The sequence below is a fragment of the Euphorbia lathyris genome, chromosome 5, assembly GCF_963576675.1.
Source record: "Euphorbia lathyris chromosome 5, ddEupLath1.1, whole genome shotgun sequence".
NCBI lineage: Eukaryota > Viridiplantae > Streptophyta > Magnoliopsida > Malpighiales > Euphorbiaceae > Euphorbia > Euphorbia lathyris.
In genome coordinates, this window is record NC_088914.1 from 9,266,261 (window position 1) to 9,280,777 (window position 14,517).

General features: G+C 35.3%; 1 protein-coding gene and 1 pseudogene across 2 annotated transcripts; both read right to left on the minus strand.

Annotated features, from left to right (window-relative positions):
* Window positions 1–516: 516 nt before the first annotated feature.
* LOC136231382 (receptor-like protein EIX2) lies at window positions 517–4,151 on the minus strand (annotated as a pseudogene).
* Window positions 4,152–4,985: 834 nt separating this feature from the next.
* On the minus strand, window positions 4,986–9,261 carry LOC136229063 (NADH dehydrogenase [ubiquinone] flavoprotein 1, mitochondrial). 2 transcript variants are annotated; one of them, XR_010688966.1, is made up of 4 exons: window positions 9,074–9,261; window positions 6,738–8,311; window positions 5,264–5,322; window positions 4,986–5,127 (listed from the first exon to the last, which is right to left on the minus strand). XR_010688966.1 is itself a non-coding variant. In XM_066017629.1 (3 exons), the coding sequence occupies exons 1-2, from the start codon at window positions 9,074–9,076 to the stop codon at window positions 6,749–6,751; spliced, it is 1,566 nt and encodes a 521-aa protein (XP_065873701.1). In that variant the 5' UTR covers window positions 9,077–9,261; the 3' UTR covers window positions 4,986–5,322; window positions 6,738–6,748. The 2 variants fall into 2 exon arrangements, 1 of the variants encoding a protein (XP_065873701.1); XM_066017629.1 differs by having other exon boundaries at window positions 4,986–5,322.
* Between the last annotated feature and the right edge of the window lie 5,256 nt (window positions 9,262–14,517).

Genomic DNA, 14,517 nt, shown 5'->3' on the forward strand with positions numbered 1-14,517 from the left:
AGAGAAAAAAAATATAGAGAGATAGAAATAGATGAAGATGCAAACAAAAAAATGGAGGGATAGAAAAATTTAACCGGTTGAAGATGGAGTCAAAGGTCAAAAAGGTAGATCAACAATAATAATGGTCACGGGTGTAATAAAATATAAAATTTAGTGTCTTTTACATTACGTTTTAAAGCTCAATAGTCATGCCGTGAAAATGAGCAAAGTCTAATGGTCATAGGTGTAATTTACCCAACATAATTTTAGGTTTAAAGTATTATTTAAACTCTAACTTATAAAAAATGTTTATCGTTTAACTATTATTTTGTGATATTAACCTATGACATACATCAATCAATCACATTAGATTATTGCCGTATAATAATTAATCACATTTAGTCAGATTAAGACAAAAATTGACACATGTATACAAAGACTCGTTAAATCGCGCATGAGATGATCGCTAATCGGATGGAGAAGAGCTGATGTTCTCTGAAACGGCAAATAATTCGAATATGAAATATTATATGAAAATGGAAGCAACTGAGAAAATATTATAATAATTTTGTTGCAAAACACTAATAAATATTACACCATCTAGCTAGAAAGAAAAGGAAAAAAAATAACATAAATAACCTAGAAAGAAAAATTAAATAACATATGAAGAAAACATTATGTTAAAAAAATTACCTGAAATACCACCAAATTTTGTTCCATAAACTATCAATGAAGTGGTAATAAACATGCCTCCATTGTCTATTCACAACCAAAGGCAACAATATACTCCAAAATCCAACAATGAACCCAATTGCAATGCTCACATACAACTCCCAATTCACTTCATTTCCTTTTCCATTTTCACCACTGGCCGAAACACTTTCGTTTCTTCCGTTTCTACTCAAGTTGTCAATGGGAGGAGGTCCCTGAAGTCCTTCGTTGCCGATGAAGCTTGATGGCGGGAAACTCTGCAACTGAGTCCCCATAGGAATTCGTCCACTCAAATTGTTGTAAGATACATTCAACATGCTCAAAAATGTCAAGTTTGACATGCTCTGAGGGATGCTTCCACTTAGCCGATTTCGAGAAAAATCCAAAACTTCTAGCCCTTTCATGACACCAACATCCTCGGGAATTTTTCCTAATAGGAAATTGTTTGATAGATTCAGAGACTGCAACGTCAAAAGTCTTGTAATTTCCTTTGGAATATTTCCAGACAAGTTGTTGCTAGACAAGTCTATGCTTTTTACATATTCAAGAATAGTATCATATTTTGCTATTCTACCTTTCATCGTTATCATGGCTTCATCTGTAGATGTTGTTACTACACCATTTTGCATTCTAGACTGAGAAGAGAAATGTCGGAACGACGAAGCAGTTGTTGCCATGAAAGTGAAGTTGTCAATACAATTGGGGATAGATTCAAATAAGGTATTATAAGAAAGATCAAGGATTTGCAGAGATGTCAAATGACATGTATCTTTCGGTATCTTGCCATGAAATTTATTTGCACGAAGTATGAGAATCGATAAAAATGGAAACTTTTCCCAAATCCCATTTGGGATTTGGCCTGTTAATTCGTTTTCTCCGAGATCAAGTGTGAGTAAATTTGCAGAATATTGAAGTGACAGTGGAATTTCTCCAGAGAGACTATTATTCTGAAAATGCAAGAATCCGACATTTGTTAAGTTTCCAATTGATTCGGGTATAATGCCGCTAAAATTGTTATTACTTAACCTTAAGAATGACAGAAATGTCCAGTTATTCCAACAATCCGGGATTTCTCCGGTTAAAAGATTATTGTCAAGATCAAGGACAAGCATTTGCTTCTCTTCATCCATCTTGTCACATATGAAGTCAGATATCGAACCCGAAAATGAATTGTAGGAAAAATCTAAAGAGATGATATTGCTCGAAATCCGAGGTAATGAACCTTCAAAAAGATTGGAACTCAAGTCTATCACTAGGGAAGTGAGACCAAAATCTGGAATGAAACCATGAATTTGGTTGTGGGAGAGACTTAGATGGGAAAATTGGAAAGAAGAGCTCCAAAACCAATTGGGAATAGCACTAGAAATCTTTGAGTTTGACAAATCTAAAACCTTCATATGTTTAAGTGTACTAAGCCAAACTGGAAACTCCGGACCGATCTCCCAACGACTTAATTCTAACACCTCAAGATGAAGAAAAGGCGGAATCCAATCCGAACTAACTCTCAAACTCAAATGATTCATGGATCCATCAAACTTTCTTAAGTTTGTAAGATTTGCAAAATGCATTTCAGAAACATCTCCCTCTAATAAATTATAAGAAATATCAATATCATCTAGTTCTTCTCCATGGACTAAGGGCAAAGTTCCACCAAATTTGTTATGATCAAGATATAGATTCTTCAAGAACTTCAATTCTCCTAACATCAATGGAACAACAACAACAACAAAGCCTTAGTCCCGAAATGATTCGGGGTCGGCTAACATGAACCATCATATAAAACCGTGAAAATCAAGTCGTGTCAGCGACACAGATTCGCTCCCTCCACTCCGTCCTATCCACTACCATATTTTCCTCAATTCCCAATAAACTCATATCACTCTCGATCACCCTCCTCCAAGTTTGCTTAGGTCTTCCCCTACCCCTCACCACTACATCCCTTTGCCACTCTTCGGTTCTCCTAACCGGCGCATCAAGCGCTCTACGTCTCACATGGCCAAACCACCTTAGTCGGTTTTCTCTCATTTTATTCTCAATAGATGTAACCCCTACTTTTGTCCTAATTATTTCATTACGCACCCGGTCCTTTCTCGTGTGACCACACATCCATCTCAACATACGCATCTCCGCCACCGACATCTTATGGATGTGGCAGTGTTTCACTGCCCAACACTCCGTACCTAACATCAATGGAAATGGACCAGAAATTGAATTACCTGACAGACTAAGATATCTCAAATTCTTAAAATTGACAATTTGATTGCTCAATTTGCCAGATAATTCACAACCAGATAGATCGAAAGACTCGAGCCGATTTGAAACACAACCTGATAGAATCTCAAGAACATCATCCATTTCTTGGCCTAACTTGGTTCCTAAAAAGTTTAGTGATCTCAAATTGCAGAGGTTTTTGAATGATTTTGGAATTCCTCCTTCAAATTGATTGACACTCAAGTCAAGGGTAGTGAGAGATGTCATGTTTTGGATACAAGTGGAAATTTTGCCCTCTAATGAATTGTATCCGAGGTTGAGAATCTCAAGTCGCTTAAACTCATACAACCAATTGGGTATGGAGGAATTGAAATGATTGTGAGAGAGATAGAGTTCTTCAATGGAAGAAAGATTTTGGAGACCATTTGGGATGGGACCTTGAATCCGATTGTATGATAGATCAAGAGATTTCAGATTTTTGAGACCAAAAATCCAATTATGATCACTAAAAGAATTGTGTGATAAATCAAGTACTGAAAGGGATGAAAAGTTGAGATTTTTAAGTTGTGGAATATGTTGATCAAGGTAGCAACTTGACAAGTGAAGTTCAACAATAGAATGAAGCTTGTTCATTGTTTCCAACCAATGGATTGAGTTGCTGAGATCAACAGAACTTAAATCTAGAAATTCTAGCAAAGAAAGACCAGAAACCCAATCCAAATTATGAATCCCAAGATTGAAATTAAAGCCAGAGTTGAGATTAAGGTAAATCAAATTGGATAGATTCCCAAGTTGAGGAGGAATCATTCCCCCAAATCCTGCATTGGAGAGATTAAGGAATCTTAAACTCTCTAAAGATCCAAGAAATTTGGGAATTGGGATTCCTCCAAAACCATTGTTGCTTAAATCCAAGTAACTTAAATTCTTCAAATTAAGCAAAGATGGACTAATCTCACCACCAAATCCAAGTACCTCAAGAGGTTGAAGATGGAGCTCAAGGACATGGCTAGTTAAGTTGCTGCAGACCACACCATACCATTTGCAGCAATCTCCATCTGCAATGTCCCAAGATTGAAGCCGATTCGAAGGGTCTTCGAGCTTGTTCTTCAACTCCAACAGAGCTTCTCTCTCGCTTTGAATGCAACCAGAACTCAAGCTTCCATGGAAGAAGCTAAGGCTAATGATTGGAATAAAGAAGTAGAGGTAAGTGATTTTGAGTAAATCACTAGTTGATTTGTCCATGAATACTATAACTGTCTTTGGTACACTAATCTAATGCAGTGGAATGAAAGATATAAATATAATTAAAGTCAACTTCAATTGCAGTCAACCGAAGCTGTTTTTTTTTTCTACAATTTCATACCCCACTTTTTTATATTTTTAAATGTTATATTCAAGTCAATTTTGGAGGCCGTTCTTGATTTCTTGTCTTCAAATCCTTCCAAGAATTTTACTTCACCTATATTTTAGTAATTCTTATAATAGTTTCCATTTCCAAGTACGATTTTTTTTGTTTGTTTAAACCATATGGTACTCAAGTCCAACAACCTAGACTAATCCCAATTTAAGCCAGGTATGTAACTCCCCAGAGAAAAAACTCTTCACCAAGTATTTTAACACCATATGCATTCTCATTTCTAAGATTCAAACCCTGATTAAATGGTTAAGCTGATTCAATACCTTAACCACCTGATCACATCATTTCCAAGTATGGTTGATGATAGAGCTAATAAGATTGATAAAGAGAGGAAATTAGTCCCAGGAGAAAAATACTTACTCAAGTCCGACAACCTAGACTAATCCAAATTTAAGCCAGGTAGGTAACTCCCGGGAGAAAAAACTCTTCACTAAGTATTTTAACACCATATGCATTCTCATTTCTAAGATTCAAACCCTGATTAAATGGTTAAGCTGATTCAATACCTTAACCACCCGATCACGTCATTTCGATGATAGAGCTAATAAGATTGATAAAGAGAGGAAATTGGTCCCCTCTAGTTTTGCTCATTTACCAAACTCAAAGTTCATAGTATGAAATCACAACATAGAGAATACAAGATGGAGAGAAAAGTCTTAATGTCGGATGCACATTAAATGGGGGAAGCTTGTGAATTAAAATTTCCTTACAAAATCACAAATATGTTCATCTCATCCGAGAGACGTAGGAATATAATTAACAATGTGTTTTTCCTCATTTTTTTTCCTATAAATGTATCCAGGAGAACGCTGAAATGCATAAAATAACAAGTCATCAGTTCCCAGACAGATTATTATTTCTCTGGTGCAGTTAAAACTCATTTTGGATACAACTTTGGAACAAAGAAAGAGAGCTAATAGAATCTGATTCAAAAGTTCCACTAACCACCAAACTGAATAGGAGAGTTCTTCATTTATTTCAGTCTCACCATTGCTGCCCCTTCCCTACACAAAAGATAACAAATCAATCATTGCTCAAATAGAAAAAATTCGAAGTCATAGTCGGGTAAAATACACTCATTGCCCTTGAATTATAACGCTATTAACATTATCACCGCTAAACTTCATTTCTTGACATAAATCCTTGAAATTTACATTGCTGTAACATTCGATTCAAGTCCAACTAAACAAAAAGTCTATAAAAATAAATTAACAAAATGATGACCTTGACAAGTTTGACTACATCATTAACTCTTTTTTATCGATATCACCATAAATTATGGTCAAATACTTATTTTACCCTCATCATTTCGTTAATTTTTAATGGATTTTTGTTGATTTGGACTTTAATGTTACTAAATAAAGTTCAAGAATTTTTATGACAAGAAATAAAGTCTATGGGGCCATTGTGTTAGTAGCACTATATTTCAGGACCATGAATGTAATTTTGCCAATCATTAAAAAAAAAAGGGCGGCCCGGTCGCACTACGCGTCCCCACTGAGCGAGGGTCCGGGGAGGGGTCCCACCACAAGGGTGCACTGGGGGCAAGCCTTCCCCTGCCAATTTATTTGGCAAGAGGCCGCTCCTAAGACTCGAACCCGAGACCTCTTGGTCACGCGACAACAACGTTTACCGTTGCGCCAAGGCTCGCCCTCAATCATTGACAACAAAAATTTGTGCAGAAAAAATCTCAACAGTAACTTGTGTCTTAATCAAGATTCATCTACTGAAAAGAAGAGCGTGCTATGTTTGGATCTACTAAGAGTTGTTGGATGTTTTACATTTCAAACTATTTACACCACCAAATAAGTGAACTCCAACATGCAGAGAAAGGCATAAGAAGAAAGTATCAGAAACTAAATAACAGAAGTATCTGCTCATAAATTATAGTAGAAAAGTTTATTAGACAGTTGAGAGTTGGTGCAGCAGTTTGATCATATGTTCCAGTGATATATTCTATAATTCAGCATTTTGTATGCATTCAATCTAAAAGAGCTTAAAAGAAGCCAAACTAAAAGCATCTTGAACCGTGTCCATAGCTAAAACTCCAAAACTACCCGGAAAAAGAACAAAGAAAAAAAAAGCAGAACTCTTGACTAGCATTAATTCTATGTTTCTCTTCATGGATAAAAACAGCTGCCTGATATTCAATTTTCAAAAACTAACAAACCATTTTCAGTATCTTCACGAATCCAGCAGATAAACGTCCTAGCAAAAAGCATGTGAATTTCTTTTTTCACAAAATACTGATCAACATGAAAAACTGAAGCAAGCCCATGATCACTGATTTACATCCATTTATACCAATTTAATGATAATTCATAATAGTCATCTTAGGTCCTTAGTCGACATATTTCAGATGCAAAATATATACATTCCCTCTTTAAGTCTATCTTAGAAACATAAGACAAGAAGTAACCTGTAAAGATCTTAGGCAGCAGCCTCCAGCAACTCTCTTTCAGCACGCTCCTTAATTCTTCTCTCAAGTTCCGGCCTAAAATGCCTTATGAGGCCTTGCACAGGCCAAGCTGCTGCATCACCTAATGCACAAATGGTGTGCCCTTCAATCTGCTTGGTAAGCTCCTGAAGCATATCTATCTCTTCTAATTTTGCATTCCCAACCTTTAGTCTTTCCATAATCATCCAAAGCCATCCTGTCCCCTCCCTGCATGGCGTGCACTGCCCACAGCTCTCATGCTTGTAGAAGTATGACAACCTAGCAATTGCATCCACAACGTCAGTAGACTTATCCATCACAATAACAGCCGCAGTTCCCAGTCCTGATGTGACAGCCTTGAGAGCATCATAATCCATAAGCACATCATCGCATATGTTCTTTGGCAGCAATGGGACAGAAGAACCCCCAGGTATTACTGCAAGTAGATTATCCCATCCGCCTCTAACACCTCCACAGTGCCTCTCTATTAACTCTTTTAGGGGTATACTCATCTCTTCTTCAACTGTGCAAGGCTTATTCACATGACCTGACACACAAAATAATTTTGTCCCAGCATTGTTCTTCCTTCCAAAGCTAGCAAACCATTCTGGCCCACGTCTCAAAATGGTTGGAGAGACAGCAACAGTCTCCACATTTGTAACAGTAGTTGGGCAGCCATACAATCCAGCATTAGCCGGGAAGGGAGGCTTCAACCTGGGCTTTCCCTGTTTTCCTTCTAGGCTCTCTAAAAGTGCAGTCTCTTCACCGCAAATGTAAGCACCAGCACCATAGTGGATGTGGACTTCAAAATCATAGCCAGACCCACATGCATTCTTTCCCAACAGACCAGCTTCATAAGCTTCTTTTCTTGCTCTTTCTAGGTTATGACGCTCATTCACATATTCGCCTCTAATGTAGATGTAAGCAGCAGAGGCTCTCATTCCGACACCAGCAATTAAGCAGCCTTCTAACAGCTTATGTGGATCATGGCGCATAATCTCCCTGTCTTTGCAAGTTCCTGGTTCACTTTCATCTGCATTTACCACAAGATAGGAAGGACGGCCGTCAGAAACTTTTGGCATGAATGACCATTTGAGGCCAGAGGGGAAACCAGCACCACCTCGTCCACGGAGGCCAGATTTCTTAACTTCATTCACAATCCAGTCAGTACCCTTGAGAACCAAATCCTTAGTTCTATACCAGTCACCCCGTTTCATGGCACCTTTGAGAAACGGATCATGCAAACCATACAAGTTGGTAAAGATACGGTCCTCATCTTTCAAGCCACCAAAATGGGTTTTCTCAGGCGGAGGGGGAGGTGGGGGAGGCTGTGCAGTACCAGCACTAGTTGGAGGTGGTGGAGGCTTAGAGCTACCAGCACTTGTTGGAGGTGGTGGAGGCTTAGAGCCACCAGCACTTGGTGGAGTTGGTGGAGGCTGTGAGCTACCAGCACTTGGAGCTTGAGTGCTTAATGATCTGAAGCCTACATAACATTTATCACTGTAGTGCCGAATCAAAGCAGCTTTTTGCAATGAAAAGATGCCCCTAATGGGTGCCTACAAAACTTAAGTATTAATATACACATTTCTAAAATAAAGAAATTTAGACAAGTTAAAATCCATAACATATTAGAGCCTTTCTAACAAAATTTCAAAAAAAAGCCATAGCTTCCACTAAATAATTATGACCATTAAGTAGGAAAGCTGCAAGATTAAGAATAATAATGAAATGACAAGCCAATTGGTAATTTGAGAATATTATGTCATAAGCCATGCTTGCCATTCCATTAAGGGGTGATAAATTTGATAGGTTTATATCCATGCCAAACCAGAAAAAATTACCAAAAGGAAAAACTAAACATATCACGAATTGAAAAGAAAACGTCAATGCATAATCTCTAACGACTGATGCAAAGTCACTGCCACCATAAACCACAAAGATAAAAGGGAAAAAAGGTAAATATGGCTTCTAAAATTCGCCCAAGTTTCATGTCATTCTGATAAAAAAAAATACAGAATTAGATTACAGAAACATGCAAAACTTAGAAAACCTATAGCTCATACACATCCAAGCTGAAATTCAAAACTAAAACCTCCTTGACTGATAAACAACACCATAATACGGCGCATATACAGAAAGATTACACATTCGACTCCAATTAAACAACAAAACCGCATCCCACGCAATGATCGATAACTTGAACCTAATAAAACACAGAATTACTGAAGTGGATCTAAAACAAGGAAAATGCAAAACATGAAAGAAAAATGAAATCGCAAGAACCCTAATTGAGAAACAAATGAAGAGAGATAACATACCATTGCGAGAATTAGCTATTAGGAATCAGCGATTCAGCTCAAAATCGAGATATGAAACAGAGAAGAGAGGGGAATAAGGAAGGCCGAGAGCACCTGCCCTGTCGGAGCTGGATTAAGCAAAAACAACGGTTATGATCGTCTGATGGTTTACGACATAAGGAGAATACTTGTGATGATCAACGGTAACACGTTGAGATACCCCCGTCTTGACGTCAAATGAATAGAGCGGTCCTGATTTACTGGGCCTTCGATATGAATACGGTGCGTTTCAAGTAAATTGGGCTTGGATTAGCTATTCTAATCTGTCTGATTTGGGTACTTGGGTTTCGTTAGAATTTATTTTACCAAAACTGTCCAGTTTTTAGAAATTTTAATAAATTTATTTTTGTGATTTATTTTTTTTATGAAATATTTTTTTTATTTTAAATTAATAATGTAGTGATATATATATAATACATTAATTAATTGTATATATTTTATATATCAAATTAATTAATATGTAATATCATATACACGTATCCCGATTTAGACATGTTGATGGATCGGGCTCAGGCAGACTCAACTCAACGTGCTTTTATATAAAAATGCTCCAGCCGGCTGTTAATTTAGCATGTTCGGACCGGGTTGGATTCGGGCTCAAAAATCAAATTCCAAATCCAGTCCATATAAACCTACCTAAATATATATGTATAATTTTTACTAATAAAAAATCAAATTTGTACTTAAAAATAAATATTAATATATAAATAGATTTATTAATAATTATAGTCCGGTCCGTGCTATTTTTATAAATATCAAGCCCGTCCACAATATAGATGGGCTTTAGTGGACTTGGGCCGATCTGGACCTAAAACAAATTTTTTCGTCCAAACCCGGCCCATGAGACACGTATCTAGGCGGACTGGAAGATACCTAGGCCCATGAATAGATCTATCCTGATTTGATACATCATATATAATGTTATTTTTTTTTTTAAATCTGTTATGTTTTTAATTTATAAAATATTTTCTGTTATTTTTGTAAAACCTCTAAAATCTTTCATTCTTAGGAAAATTGTTATTACATTTGATTAGTTTTAAAATAAATATATCTCTTAAAAACAACAACATAATAATGAAAATACAAAGGCAAAATACACTATTTGATTTCTTTTTTTTCTTTTTTTCTTTTGTATTTTGTTTATTATGTCCTAGCCCTTATGCTTTTATTTTAATAATTTTTTTCACTTTAAGATATAATTAAATAAGAATAAGAATTATGGAGCTCAATAAAAAAATAAAATTATAAAATTCAATTAACAAAACAAAAGATTTCTAAGATACAATGCTGCATTTTGCCAAAATTATATATAGAAATCTTGGTGATTCAATGGCGTTAAAATGGAATTTCAGCAAAAAAAAAAAAAAAAAAACAACTGTCTAATATTTTTTCCTAATAAAAATGGTATAAATATAACTTTTATACTATCTTTTTTCTAGGCATGAAAATTATCACATTTTAAAAGGTTAAGGTGCAAAAATACCTCTAACGTTTTGGGTTAGGAGCAATTTTACCCTTAACGTCTAAAATGGTGCAATTTTACCCCTAACGTTGGAAGTCAAGAGCAATTTTACCCCTAACGTTAATAAATTTGGTCAATTTCAGACACTATTATAAAACATAAATATTTTTGTTCCTTATTTTACACCAATTGCATAACAAATCGTTCTAAAAAAATGATTTCATGTTTTTTATAATTTAATAATAGAATTTGAGATTAATATTTATAAATTCGGTAAATTTTTTGAATTTATTTTGTCTAATTCGTACAAAAAGACAGTATTTTTTTTTATTTTTTTCACATCCCAACGTATGTTTGTGATTTGTTACTGATAAAATGACATACGTATGAAGTGTAGATGACAACATTCATGACCGAGAAGACAGTTTGATGAATTATTTCTCAAATTGATCCAATTTATTAACGTTAGGGAAATTGCTCTTGGCTTCCGAAGTTAGAGGTAAAATTACATCATTCTGACCCAAAACGTTAAGAGTATTTTTGCACCTTAACCCAATTTTAAATGGTTACAACCAAAATTGGAGTGAGGGCGTGGATGAAAGACCAATTTTATTTAACTATTGTTTGTTGTTACACTTTAATACATTTGGAATTTGTTGTTTAAAAGTCAAATAAATAGTTTTTAATCAAACACTTAAACATTTTATTTAGGGTCAGGCTGTGTTTACTTTGTTTTTGACAAAGTAAGTCTTACTTTGTTTTTTCCACTATTGGATGGTGATGATCTTTGACAAAGTAAGCTCATCCAATGGTAGAAAAAAAACAAAGTAAGACTTACTTTATAAAAAACAAAGTAAGCATAGAAGACACCTTTTATTTTTAATATAAAAAGAAATGAAACCTCCGAACTTCATTACGTCCCCACCACTAGTTACAACTAGACTTGTTCATGCACTCAGTTGGGCCGCGAGCTAAGGCCAACGAGCTTTTGAAAGAAAAAAAATTGGAAAAATTACACAGAAATTCATTTTTTAAACTATTTACAACTATATCAAATCATAATTTTGGATTATATCAAGCTAATAAAATTAATACTTTTAATATATTCTAAGGATTAGAATTTATAAATTAGAAGTCTAAAATATATTTTTTAGGGTTTATGGTTTTTGAATTGAAGTCTAGAATTTTTAAATTATGGTGTAAAATCATAATATATAGAAAATAATGACATATTAAAAATTAAGTTTGATGATATGACTTAGTTGTAATTTTGTACTTAAGTATGATATTTATGTATTTGACCCCAAAAAATGCTTACCTAAGTCATAGACTCAGTCTAGACAATTTTTATTTTAGTTGGGTTTGCCTCGAATTGGGTTTGTGCATAAAAATTAAATCTCAAACTCAATCTCATGAAAAATCTATATAACTTTTATAATAAAAATTTATATTTATATTTAAAACTAAAAATTTAATATAAAAAATTAAAAATTAATATTAACAGGGAAGATCTAATTAGGTCAGCCCGTTAGGGATGCAAACGGGACGGGACGGAACGAGAAATGTATTTCTCATCCTCGTTCCCGACTAGTTGGGGATTCCCCATTCCCATCCTCACGAGACAGATGGAGGACATTGTCCTCTATTTCCGTCCCGCGGGAAATCTCTATCCCCGTTTAAAAATATTCATTTAGTCCCATTTAATTTTTTATTTAAAAATAAGTCTATTTAATTTAAATTTTATGTTATAAATTATAATATTTAAAATATAATTTTAATTATAATGGGGAACAATTGGGGATCCGTCGGGAATTTTCCATCGGGGATTAACGGGGCGGGATCGGGGATCCCCATGTGGCAGGGATATCATTCCCCATCCCCGCTCCATCCCCGTTAATGGGGATAAAATTATCTCCATCCCCGTCCCATGTGAATTTTTATCAGTGATTCCCCGTCTCCATCGGGGCCCCACTTGCATCGCTACAACCTGTACTATTTTTATAAATCCAAATCCGCTTTATGTATAGACAGACTTTAGTAGGTAGCTTAGACCGTAAACATTTCTAGTTACAACTTACAAGTACAAATGAACTACTTCCCAAATGTATAGATAACATCCAAAATACATGGAATGTGGTGACATTATTTGAAGCATGTCATGTGTTTTAGTTCTAGACTTATGATGGCATGTTTCTTAAATCTATGCATTTACAATTGTCTTTCATTTTATTGCCAAAGACGATAAAAAATGGACCTACATCTAGAGAAGGATCCAATGACTCCAATTTCAATAAGACAATCCCCTTTTTGTTGGACCATATAGATGCCATTTCAAGTTCTTCAAAATTTAGACTATGTATTGGGCCAAATTAAAATTTTAATATTCTTGGTAACAACTAAAAGAATACCGTTTATTTTAGCTATTCCAATTGAACTAGTGAAAATGCAACATGAATCCGTGAAGAAAAGAATTACATTCGATAGAGTCTGTTTGTTTCAGCTGTTCCAGTTTGTTGTTTACTGTTATTGTTAGCTGTTTGTTGTTTGCTAGTGCTGTTAGATAGTAGGTATTAGTTGTTTTTTTTACAAAAAACAAACAAACAGATGTTTCGGAATTTTACCACATATTTTCTATCTCCTATTTAGTATTTAAAGGCAAAAGGCAGTTTCGAAAAATGGAAACAAACGGGCACGGCATACATCAAATCATGCTTTTACGTTTGGAATCACAGAATGGCGGTTTAGCCTAATAAGACTCACTGACCCTATCAGCAAGTGTTCTTTATTAATATCTTGACACGTGTCCCAAATTTCATTAAGGCGTACAAACTGCTAACTTATTAGGATTCCCCATGGTATTTTTAAATAGGAAAGTCAGTTATGCAGTTAAAGGTACATAGAAAAGTCATTTATTTCTCTCATTCATGTGGTTCTATGAGTTTATGACACGTCATTAACTTAATAATAATATTAAAAATATTCTCTGACCGTTAACAATATTAGTAAAAATCTTTTTTTTTTCTTTTTTATTTTGTTTCAAACAATCGAAAATGAGATTGTAAGTCGTTGTTTTCTATCACTAGCTGATGGTGCTGAGTCAACAAGTCAGCATTGTTAGTCGTTGTTGTTTTCTGTTACAAGAATGATGCTGAGTTATCAAGTCAGCATAATTGTAAGTCATCAAGTCAGTATGATTAATGAGTCGTCAAGTCAGCACGGCTGTAGTCATTATGGTACTGAGGTGTTAATACAGGTCAACATGGTCTTGGTGAGTTACCACTGGTCAGTAGGTCTTGCTGAGTTTGTACATTTTGAGTAAGGATATTTTGGGTATTTTCACAACCTTGTAAAGGCTATAAAAGGTCTGGGTTGGGAAGTAGTTTAATAGACGATACGAGAGATTATTCTTAGACTAAGTCAGTAGTGTACACTGTGATATACTGAGTTGGGGATTGGGAAAACACGAGAGTTTCTGGAAAAGAAGAAACTGTTTCAATCTTGTTGTAATCTCCATTGATTAGTGAAGTTGCTGGATGTAGGCAGTTAAGCCGAACCAGGGTAAATTCTGTGTATATTCTTTTGATTGTTGTTTCAAGATCCAATCTGTGATCTTTGTGAACTTTGTTTATCTGTGTGGTTGATTGATCGATCGAAGCGTAGTTCAACAATTGGTATCAGAGCTAATCAAGAACAGAGAAATGGGTTTTACAAAGATCGAGATCGAGCGTTTCAATGGTAAGGGAGATTTTGCTCTATGGAGACAGAGGATGAAAGCAATCTTGGTTCAAATGAAGGTTGCGAAGGCTCTGAAGGGCGAGAAGGAACTTCCGGCGACAATGACGAAGGAGGAGAAGGAAGATCTTCTTGAATTGGCTTACAGTACGATCGTCCTGTATCTTGGCGACAAGGTGCTAAGAGAAGTCTCGAAGGAAACCTCAGCTGC